This window comes from Mugil cephalus, chromosome 8 (assembly GCF_022458985.1).
Source record: "Mugil cephalus isolate CIBA_MC_2020 chromosome 8, CIBA_Mcephalus_1.1, whole genome shotgun sequence".
NCBI classification, from domain to species: domain Eukaryota; kingdom Metazoa; phylum Chordata; class Actinopteri; order Mugiliformes; family Mugilidae; genus Mugil; species Mugil cephalus.
This window is the reverse complement of record NC_061777.1, coordinates 23379108-23391242: the sequence shown is the minus strand read 5'-3', so window position 1 is coordinate 23391242 and position 12135 is coordinate 23379108. Positions and strand designations below refer to the sequence as shown.

The following is a 12135-nucleotide window of genomic DNA, read 5'->3' as shown; positions in this document are numbered from 1 at the left end:
GGAATCAGCTATAGCTACTTATGTTATATTAGATATATTAGCGAGCTGTAACGATGCCAAGCAAATATATCTTTAGCAATGTATTGTGGGTGGGTACCAGGTTAAATGAATTGCATTCACTTAGCCCTAACCCTCTAACCCCACCAAGGGGAAAGACTCATACAGCCGACTGACATATGATGCAAACACATAGAAACACCAACACCACAAGGGAACCCCGTCCACTGCCTTGGTTCCTATTACCAAATTCACCATGCTGATAGAACACTTGAGGCAACAGCTGAGCCCAGTTGGAGTGGGGTTAAAGTTGATAGCATTTTTCATGTTTTTAGATAGCAGCAAACTAAATCCATATGCTAGTAATATTTTCATGTTCTGCTTGTTCCACTTGGAAACAGTTAGGGTGGGAAATAAACAAGTAGGCTACCAGGAACTGAGTCAGAACTGTGAGCAGCAAAAAATGAATGAAAAATTAATATGAGGAATGAATTGAGAGAGATATATTCAATGGAAGATAACGGCTGTGTGCTCAAAGTACATTAAACAAGTTTTGTAATAAAGAAATACTTTTATTATAAAAGCAAATGTCATTATAAAGAAAAACAAAACAAACACGTAGTTTAAATAAGAAACCTTTTAGTTTAATGAACTACAGTCTGTGTCACACTATTATTACATGACAAAAAGGCACACATGAAAATCTCCACCGTTAATTTCCCTCCGATCCACATCCATCAGAGTCAGTGTCACACGTTTAGATAATTCTGAACAGCTGCCTCCCGGCCATGTCACCTCTGAGTGAATAAACAACACTCCTGTCAACACTTGTCGTTTCCTGTCACTGACAAATCAACATAGATTAGAGTTTAACAATCCAGCTGTGAGGCTGGATGTGCGAAGTGGTTCAGCTGACTGGTGGCTGTTACCGTTGTTGATGCGTTGTTACCTTTCATTAGATGTCCATGTTTGAATTTATCGTTAAAGTGGCATGATATCATTTTTTGATGCAGACCTAAGGCCTCACTGACCTAATGGATGAGACACTGGCCTCCTAAACTGGGGATTGTGGGTCTGACTGTCAGTGTGTGTGTTTGTAAGAGTGGTGGAACGGGAGCGTGGGGTCCATAACGGGCCCATAACCCAGAGGTCGGTCGATCGAAACCATCCTCTGCAAGTCCCATTGCGCAGGAGTCATAAGTTTAAAGAACAAATTACCCCACAACAGGATCAAGTTACTTTTTCAAGTTGTTGTTTCTTTCTTCTTTTTTTTTTGCTGAACAGTGGCAACAACGTCCCCTGTGGTCACAAACCGTGATGAAGGGGATGCTGGTGAATTACATCCTGCTGACCTCCAAGTTTGTAAAGGGTACAGGAACATAAAATCAGCATTTTAATATAGTGTTTCAGCGGAATAAAACCTGATGGTAAACACAACCTTAGCACCTAAACACAGTCTGACAATATATGCAATACATAATAGAAGCCAGTGTCTTAAGTTAGATACAAGTTACCTATCTTTCTGATCAGATTTCTCAGCTAATAGGAATGCACCCGTTTGTCAGAATCAATAGGCTGGAATGAGCTGCCTTGTTGACCAGTGGCAGTGGCCAATGCTGTGTCACCTCAGTTTTGCAGTGGCTATTGACGTTGGAGCCTCTATCGGTCGATCCCCGGTGGACTGTACGTCAGTGGCCTTGAGCAAGACACTGAACCTGTAAATTGTCTGGTGCAGGTGTATGAATGTGTGTGTGCTTTTTGTGAACAATGGTTAGATGTGTCATTGTGACTGCAAAGCTCTTTGAACACCAATAGGTAGAAAAGACCACGACCATTAACCCTTTAACACCTGAGCTTAAAATGTCTGTCTAGACTTTTTTTTTTTTTTTTGCCTATTTTGAATATGAAGCTGTTGCTTTTGCCCATTTTTCCAGACTGCCTGGCTCTTTCAATATCTGTCAGTCATTTACAAATTACTATATGTTGTAATAGTGTAATAATCTTCCATTAGAGGCGTGCATATTTCCATTTTTGTGTATTGCTTTTTACTTTTACATAAATAAATGTATTAACGTCCATTAAAAAAAGCTCAGCTTAACATTTATTTTAAACATTGGTATTATCCCTTAATGGCAGCCACATACAGAATGACTCACAGCAAACCAATTAATATTAGTAGGTAGTCAAGAGAAAGGATGCCAACGCCGTGTGTGACATGCATCGTTACACTCTGCTGAAGCAACAAAAGCCTGTATGATATTTTCCCTTATTCTACCTTTAGCTCAGTCACTCTCTCTTTTTCTCCTCTTCACCAGTCGTTTTTTATGTGTCTTCATCTCTGCTACGGTGTCAACACTGAGAACCGTGAAGTTCATTCCACCAGCAAAGGCTTACAATTCAAATGACATGACACTTAATCACGCAAGAAGATGAAATGCTCTCCCGTAGCGTAATGGGGGAATAGAAGCATTATTTTTTGTTTTGTTTTTATTATTATTACTTTTCTGTATTTGTCACACTTGCAAACATGTTTCCTTCATTTGCTTTTATTTTGTTCTTGGAGGGCCACCATATACAGGTAATATAATAATAATGTATCATTTATATATAATATAAAAATAAATGAGTATATTATTATGATCATAGTGGATCCATCATCAGGACATTCTGCATCTCACTAGATCAGAGTGACCTCAGCCACCAAGCTCATCTACAATCCCACTGAACACACACTGCGTGTTGAGCGTCGTACACAGACACACACACAGAGACTACACACGTAATCAGGGAAACAACAATGCTTTGGTTTGTAGGTGGATATTGGTTTTGCACAGGACACAGGAGCGTCTGCTGGTTACTGATGAAACGACTCATATGTATGCATGTGCACAATAATAGAAACATCAGTTGCGGTCCTTGCACGCGCCCAGACTCCTGGCTCTGCCACCTTCACCCTGCCTCCAGCCAACCGGGGATGGGAATTTTATGTAACCTTTTATAAAACAACAACACCCTCAGAGGCCAATAAAAGGGAGGAAATAAATTGATGATCAGATTACCACAGCTTACTTTCAAACACACTTTGACAAAAGAGCGAGAAGAAAATTAGTGGCAACCTTGAAGGCAGGCGGTTTCATCCGCTGCTTTTTGCTTCCTGCTCTCCCTCTTACGTCTGAGAAAATGAAAAAGTGTAAAAGCCTCATGGGGTTTATATCGAACCGTTGTATTGGGTTGTGTATTGCCATTGCAGTTTATATGCTATTTGTGGATAATTCGAGGTGTGTGTCATACACGAAATCTAGCACCGGCTTCCCATGTTGTCTACCACCTCGTGTGGAGGGACCCTATTGAGAGGAATCAGATATTGCCCACAGACAGATATTTGAAGTGTAAAGTCTCAAAGGTTTGCTTTCTAAGATGTGAAATGAAAGGGAGGGGAACACGGGGGAGCAGAGCTCTCTTCTGGCAAATCCATAAAAATGAAATCGGTTTCAGTCGTACAGGTGTCTTTTGGCGACATTAGTATGCTGCGACTGTCTTTTTTTATTTGAACAGAAGAAGAGTTCGCATTGAGTTATAGTTGCAGAGTTAGAGTATGGATCATTCTACATTTGCAAGCAAGAAAGTTAATCAAACAGAGCTGATGCACTCAGACTGAAACCCACTGAGACTGGGAGAATAGTGGAACAGGGTATTGAACGTGAACAGCAGATGTGAGTCACTAATGTCTTCCAAATTTGTCACAGCTAAGTTGAGCCTTTTTACACTGACGTTCCCTATTGTTCATTTCTTTCCATAAATTCAGGTTTGTGCATAGAAGGTTATTAAATATGTGGCCACTCACACATTAGATAAGTAACATGCAATTATCATTATAACACTGGATGACACAGTCTGGAATATTTCAGACAATAAGTGAACAGTCAGTTCTTTGTAATCAGTGTGTTGTGACTGATCAGATATTAATCAGATTTGGCAAGATCCCTGACGCGGTAAGACCAGTGTTTGGTGGTGAGGACCTATCAGCTGTGTGTCCCCACAACATCTTCATATCTTGATGCCAGGTCCTGTCACAGCGGCCATCTTTGAGGTCATCCAAGGTCCATACTTCTTTGTAGTATACTTCTTCATACATTCTTCTTTTCTTTTTTTTGTTGACAGGACGATAATTCCTGACCAATCCCTCGAAATAATATCACTGTCTGACATTCATATAGTGCACTGTTTATAACGTTACAGGTACATACACAATAAAATGGATAAAATGCATTTAGCCAAAATTGAAAATAGCAGTGAATGAAAACCCAGTGATAGGGTACAAGCTTTGGAGAAAAGGTTTTACAACAGTAGTAAACGCACTGTTGTATAACGAAAGAATTGTCTTATCTTAGTATATAAAAGTAGAATAATACAGTCAGTATGCACACAAACACATATATACACACATATAAATATGGATATATATTGATACATGTTTATACGTATTCACATACATAACCCTCTCAGTTGTCTTCTGTGAAAGCTCGTAGGGTGAACTATACACGTGTAGGACGTGCAGCCTAGCAGTCCATCACTCGGCCACGTCGTCTCATGTTTGTTGACACACACATTCCCCTGTGTCCCCTAATCAGCCCAGAGGACAAACATTGCCAGATATATTTATTCATTACAGTATATGATGTTTTTGTAATTCAACAAAGCTGAAAGTGGGGGCTCTTTTCTGGAGACTCATTTTGTCTCTTCACTTGTAGGAAAATTTGCACATTTTCTCCTGGGGCTGGAAACCTCATTCAGGAGTTTTTGCTGGTTGCTCCACAGTTGGTCTTAAGAAAACTGACCAGCACAAGACCCATGAAACCTTTGTGTTTTTATACAAATTAAACTGATTAAACACATTACATTATTCCGTATTCTATCCAGCTGCATCACAGCTCATCGTTTTGTTACAAATAATCTACTATGATCAAGCAGTTTGACTTGTGGATCATTAAAGTCTGTCTAAGTCTAAGTGAAAGTCTAGTGAACTGGTGTGCAGCCTTAGACAGAGCCTTTCTCCCTATTTCCAGCTTTAATTCTAAGCTGTTGACTGTAGCTAAATCCGTATCATTGCATATTTTAGGTAGTTACTTATTTTTACTTTTATAACTTTGGTTTCGTGCTAATTGGAGTGAGCAAGTCAGACACATAACAGATTGCTGTTTCAGTTTGATCAGATGCTGTTAAACCTCAAACCATATGTTAGCTGGTATTAAGGGTACCATTCTCATGACGTTTCTGAACTTTCTTATTCAGTTAACTTGCCGCTGTCCACACTGTGACAGATAAAGTGTCTATTTTAACGATTAAACATAAACTAAATCCATGGCTGTTGGCTGTTAAATCGGAGCGCAGCGCCAGCGTGCCAGCGAGGGTGATGAAGATGTGGGATGTCGAGCAAGCGTGCCGCTGTCACCTGCAGATGTGTGTTTGATGCCGACAACAGCTCAACTACGACTCACCTGCACCAAGATCAAGTCATGTGGCTGCCAGCGCTCTTTGAAGTAGAGCCAGAGTAAACCTGAAGCTGTGATCTCCCACTTTCAGCGGACCGCGGGGAGCGTTTGATTTCAAAGGCCTCCTCTCGTCCCTGATATAATTAGAGTGAGAGGGTCCATTTAGCTGACTCATTTGGGTTATTACTGGGATTAAGCCTTTAATTAGACAGGCATTTATACTGGAGAGCGTTCCTTAAAGCCGAGCACAAAAATAATGTCACAGACGTTGATGCCCTGTGGTCTTGAATATTCAACATATGCTGTACAATAGTATTTGGGTCTTTGGTTTTAGATTAAGTATAGACACAATATTTGTTAATGAGGAATTGTTCCAGTAGATCATTTTAATTTAAGTTGAACAGTGCACTACTCTACCCTACCTACATCAATGATGACGCTGCTGAGACAGTGCGCTTTAAGTACCTTGGATTCACCCTGGACAATAAGCTGAAGCAAAGACAATAAGCAAATACTATCTGCCATTCACAAACTCAAATCACTTGCTGATGCCACACCACCCTCGATGTTGTTCTACAAATTCAACCCATTCTCCTGTACTGCTTCCCTCGTTTCTCCACCACGTTAACTACAACCGATAGGAACAAAGTCATACACATTAAACACAGTAAAATTCAAAAATCTGTGTAGGAGATTAAAATAGAAGCAGTGCAGGAGATCAAGCAGAAGAAGTATTCGTCATATTCTCCCCCCACCTTTAAGTATGGTATTTTTACAGAACTTTCCATCACCAAAGGGTTTCACTCAGATTTCCTAATGAGACTCGGTGTTAATGATGCACGAGGTCATTTAAAGTGGTGCTCTCTGATTAGGAACATGATTATGACATTGTGAGATGATTACTCAAAAACGACCAGGGAAATCATTTGACTGCTAGAGTGATAACAGCCTATTCCACCAGCACATGGCACTTTTCATAATACCGCTGTGCTGCTGCTTTCTCCCCAGGGAGAAACTTTCTGTGATCCTGTGCGCATTAAAAAAAAAAAAAAAAAGATCTATCAAGAAAGTGAAAATTATTTTTAACAAAGTGCAGTGTGTTGTATGACCCGTAAACTTGAAGGGAATCAGACTCTTGAATGGTCCTGCTGGTGCTGCGTGGGCGAGCGTGTGTTCGAGTTAGCCTTCAAGAACTCTATTTTAAGTTGACGACTCTAACTCAGACGAACATTTTTTACATTATGCCTACATCAACTTGTGGCTGTGCACTAAGCATTAAATCCTCTGTCCGTGCAGCTCTTTTTCCTCTCCTACAGTTTGCCTTCGAGGGCCCCATCAGACACACAGATCTCATTTATAACATGAGAGATGATTTGCTGCACTCTGGGTTTCTAGTTAATCTTTACTTTTAGAGCGTTTCTGAGCAATTTAGGTCTAATCTAGCTGCTGCATCGTACTATAGTCCTATTTTATATCAAATCACTGTGATGCTTGATTGGAGTATCATGTGCAATTTGAGTAAACTACTATGAACACCACCAGATTTGAACAAATAGTTTGAAAATTGAAGAAATATGAGAAGTGGGGATGTGGCTGAAGTGAGATATCTTTCATGTGAAGACGTTCAGAAGTGGGTAAAAACTATGAGCTGAGGTCTTGGAATTTACAGATAGATAGTAACTACTGGAAACAGATCAGTTTCCAAATGTGAAACCAAAACATCTGACGAGTGGGAGCTGCCATCTGACTCTGGTGATAATTCGCCACTGGAATCAGGAGTGACTGTGAAGTGAAGTGGGGACGTGACATTGAAGACCCTTCTCCTGGCTGAGACTCAGACTTCAGCTAAAAAGAGCCGTGACACAACAAGCCGGTGGTCGGCTGTTTGCCAGTGTCTTTGGCCCTAGTTTGGGAGGCGGTTCCCATTTTGGCTGCTCCTCAGCCAGTTCAGCACACTGAATCACGTCTTCGCCCACACTCCTGCAGACTGCCTCACTCTTTGCTTGTTTTAGGGGTTGTTTGTCTTCAGCCTCAATTGAGCACATTCTCAGCTTGGTGGAGGTGGGACAACTGACCCTGCATGTGGAGAACATCTCTCCCCGTTGCTTTCTGTGCACTATAAGATATCCTAATCAAAAAAAATAAATAAATAAAAAGCTACCTTAAAATCTCCTTGTTCAGTGTTTTTATTTAGAATTAAAACGAAGGTGGTGTGATTGGGGTTGAAATGTGATTGTACATTGTTCAGTTTTAAGAAATACCTCTCATTGCATCATTACTGAAAGTTTTGTGAAGAAACTGATAAAATTCCTTTTGGAGTTACAGTAAACAAATCTAGTTGCCAGTGGAAGCTGTGGCAGTGCAGTTCTATAAAGAGGTGCAGTTTCTTGGACAGAGTGAGGCCATGTGTCTTCATTATGTTAAGCTAAGCTACAGGTTTAGCATTAGTAGTACTGGAGAAATGTTTTTATTTTTTATCTTTAGGCCTCTGCTTGTGATTCTTTATGTTGGCGGTAGTGGTAAAGGCTCAGATTGCTCTCTGTGTGTTGCTCACCGTCACTAAGCCTCTTGTGTCTCTGCAGGTACGTGGCCATCATTCACCCCTTGCAGCAGCGCATGTCGTCCACAGAGACCAAAGTGGTGGTGGGTGTCATCTGGGTTCTGGCTCTGCTCCTGGCCTTCCCTCAGTACTACTACTCCACCACAGCCCAGTACCCCGGCCGGGTGGTGTGCTACATCAACTGGCCTGAAGACACCGTGCACGACTTCAAAAAGACGTGAGTCTCTCTCTCTCTCTCTCTCTGTCGTGCAGTCATTCAGATAGTCAACAAGCGCTGTTAATTGCTTTTAAATAGACGGCAAATATGGGAGGCTGCTGTTTGTGCTCAGTCTGATGAGTGTGAAGTGTAAAAGCTTTCTGTGCTTAACGGAGGATAAAATGCAGTCGCACGATGGATGATTTGTCTTCTTTCTCCACTAAAAAAGACAAACTATATTAGGTTGGACAGCAGGAAAGAATGATTAGATTTACCGAGGCCTATTTTTATTTAACCTGCAGCTTCAAAGAAGGAACTGCATGTGTGTTTCAAGAACAGGTAACTAAGTGCTTTGTAAAGGAAAAGATATCAACAAATAAAACCAAACAAATAAATGTTGACAGGGAACTAAGCGTTTTTAAGACCATAATCGCACATTCATTATTTAAGCTTGTTAGCTTTTTATCGGAGCGTAATATTTTCGGCATAATGGAAACATCGCACATGATTCCTTGTGTATTCAGTTTATCAAAAATCAATGGTCTGAGAAATATGATTCCCACTAAGCTCAGCTTTTCACACCCATGTTGTCTCACTAACGCGTGTCCATTGCTTTTAACCTCGCTTAGCAAGAGTCTTACAACGTCCCAGCCAACCTTTTACTGCACGTAACAGAGCAGAGCATGATTTGTATGAAAAGCCGGACATAAATAGAACCAATATCGTCTATTTTAGCCATTTATCAAACTACAGCACATTGAAAGCTTGCAGTGTGTTTTGGAGGAATGACCCCATGTTATGTGTGCTATTGATTCTCTAAAAGCCACTCATCTGACTTTCCCATTTTGCTTTAATGCTATCAGTGAAAGAGCCTGTTCAGTTATTTCCTTATGTGGCCGAATGCAGACCCGTCTCTTAAATGTAGCCCTTTGAATCGCAGCAGATTCAGTGAGTTCAGTCAGAGGGCTGAACACAACGCACATTTTTGAGCTGTAACCAACATTCAGGGGATTTTACTCTTGAGGCGTACTCAGTGTTTTTCTGATTCGGAGTCAGACACGGTCACAGTCGGATCTCTACTGTATATTCAGGTCCTCGTTTTATGCTGTGTATTTGCAGTTTATGGGTTTACTTTTGATGCTGGTTATTTTCTCGGATAGAGCACAATCACCGTTCTCTCTGTAATGGGGCCATTTAGGTCCATTCAGAAGAATATCTCAGGACGCCAGCAGAGACGCAGTCTGTGTATACTATATAGGGCGTACAAGCCACTAAGGCCAGTATCCACATCCACAGACAGCTGTGAGCTTCCACATGCGTGAGGGCTTTAACAGAACATGTACCCGTAATGATCTGTTTGGTAAGGGACATTCAGTTCACTAAGGGACTTCTGTCAGGTACAGCCTATGATGCAAATCACTGCTGTCACAACATCTATTCGTGAGCATGGGCAAGCTTTGCAGGCACTTTTGTATTAATATAGTCCCTTTGCACTTTTGAACTGGCCTTCCTGCACAGCAAGAGCCTGTGACCTCCGAGCTCGTGCTGTCATTGGGTCAATCGGTCACCGTGCGGAGCACAACCTAAAAATAAGCGCCAAGCCCCTGGTGGTTATAGTTGGATGACAATTCAAAAAAGGTTTATGCAAAACAACTGCCTCAGACATGTTAGATGAAAATGATCTCCTTTGATCGACGTCAGATAATGTTTTTTCACGGGGAAAGCTCAGCTACTGAGTTATCATTCAGTGGACATGCTGATTGTTTCCATAGTCCAATGAAAAGGCCTGTCTTAGTGTGTGTTTCTGGGAGGTTTGGGGTTTTTAAATGACACTTTCAAAGTGGCACACGAGACTTTGAGCGGGTTCCAAACTGTTTGTTTCATCACTTGAGTTTTAAAGTCAAGTGAGGTAAAGAGGTAAAGAGGTACTTTAGTGAAAACTCTATATGACGTATATCCAAAATGAAAGTTGAAACAAGGTCAACTGGACCTTAAGTGTTTCTTGAAGATGTTTTGTTACTGAGTTGAGCAGGATAATAGCCACTTGGATGAGTGACAAAGTGTCTTGAAGAAACTCTAAAAGTCCATTACCCTCGTGTCAGCTTGTTTTGTGGATGTAACCATGGCGTCGATGGACAAGAGCCTTCACAGACATACATGCAGAGCATATTTATAAACAGTGAAGTGCAAATATTCAAGTGATGCAACAATGAACAAAAGTGACTTTAGCATGGCAAAGGGGAACATATTGGGAAAATAAAAATAAATACATAAAAATATAAATCTGAATATTTATGACACGGGTGTGATTGTTCTCTATCACCCTCAGTTTGTTTGTTTGTTTGAGAGGTGAAGCGTGCGGCACTTTCTGTTGAGTTGGCCGTTTCCTGCTCGCTGGACAGAAGATCTCAGTCACAGACGTAGTGGGAGATAAGGTTGAGGTCGTTTTCATGTCAGGCCGCCCCACCTGAGTGAGGCGAGATAAAGGTATTCTGCTCTCATTACCGACGCTCGTCCAGGGCCCTAAACAGGTTAGAACCACCTGACAATGAGCAAAGCATTATTTTCCACTTTTCAGCTCACCTTAATATACATCATAAGAGACAACGCGAATGCCACGGAGGTTTGTAGAGATGCCTGCCAGACAGTATTAAAATCTGCGTGATGCAGAAGGTTGAAGGAGGTTAAAACGAGCACTAGGATTAATTTACATGCACCGTGTGTCCCTGATCTGGCAGCTCAGTCAGGGCTGAGTGGTCACCCTTCCTCCAAATATCATGTTTCCTTGTGTCGCAAAAATAGAACCAAAGGACTTATATATCATACCACTGACTAAACATTGGCATCAGCAATCAGAATTGCTTGTAGAAAATAAACCACGAAAGTTGTCATTACTGCAGAGGCGCACCAATTTCACATCCCTTCGCCTCCGATCTACAATCACAGTAGAGGCAAAGGAAAGGTATTGCTGTGCAAATGCTGGCGTTAATCCTCCTTGTGCTCGCGCTGAATCCTTGCAGGGTTAGGCAAATTTATGATGCTGCTTTAGAAAACCTGGATAAACACTGCGCGCCTCAAAGTGGTTTATCCGCACGTTGCACCACCCCGGTAACCTCCAGTTTCTTCCGTTTGTCTTTTTGTAATCCCACTGGCAGAGCTGTTGGACACACACACATGAAAGCGCAGGTACACAGCACTAGTTAAGCGAACACAGAAAAACACCCACACATTGACGCACATATGCAGGCACTTAGACATACAACAACAACACGGCTCTGATCACAGCTCCGCGGATGGCAACCTCTCAGCTCATCAACAGCAGTGTTTACCCTGCTCTGCTGCCAACATGCTATTCCCTTCCCCTTCTTCTGCCCTACTGTCACATTCCTCTATGGAAATATAGTTTGTTATGAACAGCGCAACAGCAATTTGGTTGTTCATGATGAGCTGCCTGCTGTACTTATTACCTTTTTAATGAAACTGTAATCAGTGACACGTAGGACCTGAGAAAGAGCACAGTAGTCGTCGTTCAGCTCGGCTGCTGAAGCTGTAAATGACACGTCTGATTAGAGCTGACCTGTCAGGTCTCATGTGCGTTTCTTTGCAGGCGTCGCCCTTCCGTCACTGTCTACACCCTGTCTGATGGCTTGACTGCTGCTTCACAGTCAGTGGGAATTAGTAAGCCAGATCACATACGAGGGTATTAATAGATGCCACTGTTTGAGACCCCAGCACACAACCGCACACGCTTAGCGCTCTTAGATACATTCAAACGCACACTAAGAAAATTTGTAATGCCCATATACCCTTTGCTCACATTTGCACGTCTCCGTGTTGAAGCCTCCAACAACAGCTTCATCTCTTCTATTGTTTTCATGTGAACGGATTAA

General features: G+C 41.7%; 1 protein-coding gene across 1 annotated transcript in view; it reads left to right on the top strand.

The window, feature by feature from the left end:
* tacr1a (tachykinin receptor 1a) overlaps positions 1-12135 on the top strand; it is a 42341-nt gene that overhangs the window by 9616 nt on the left and 20590 nt on the right. Inside the window, exon 2 of the mRNA XM_047590984.1 lies at positions 8072-8266. Within this exon, the coding sequence (XP_047446940.1) occupies positions 8072-8266 (195 nt within the window). The remainder of the gene's footprint in view (positions 1-8071; positions 8267-12135) is intronic.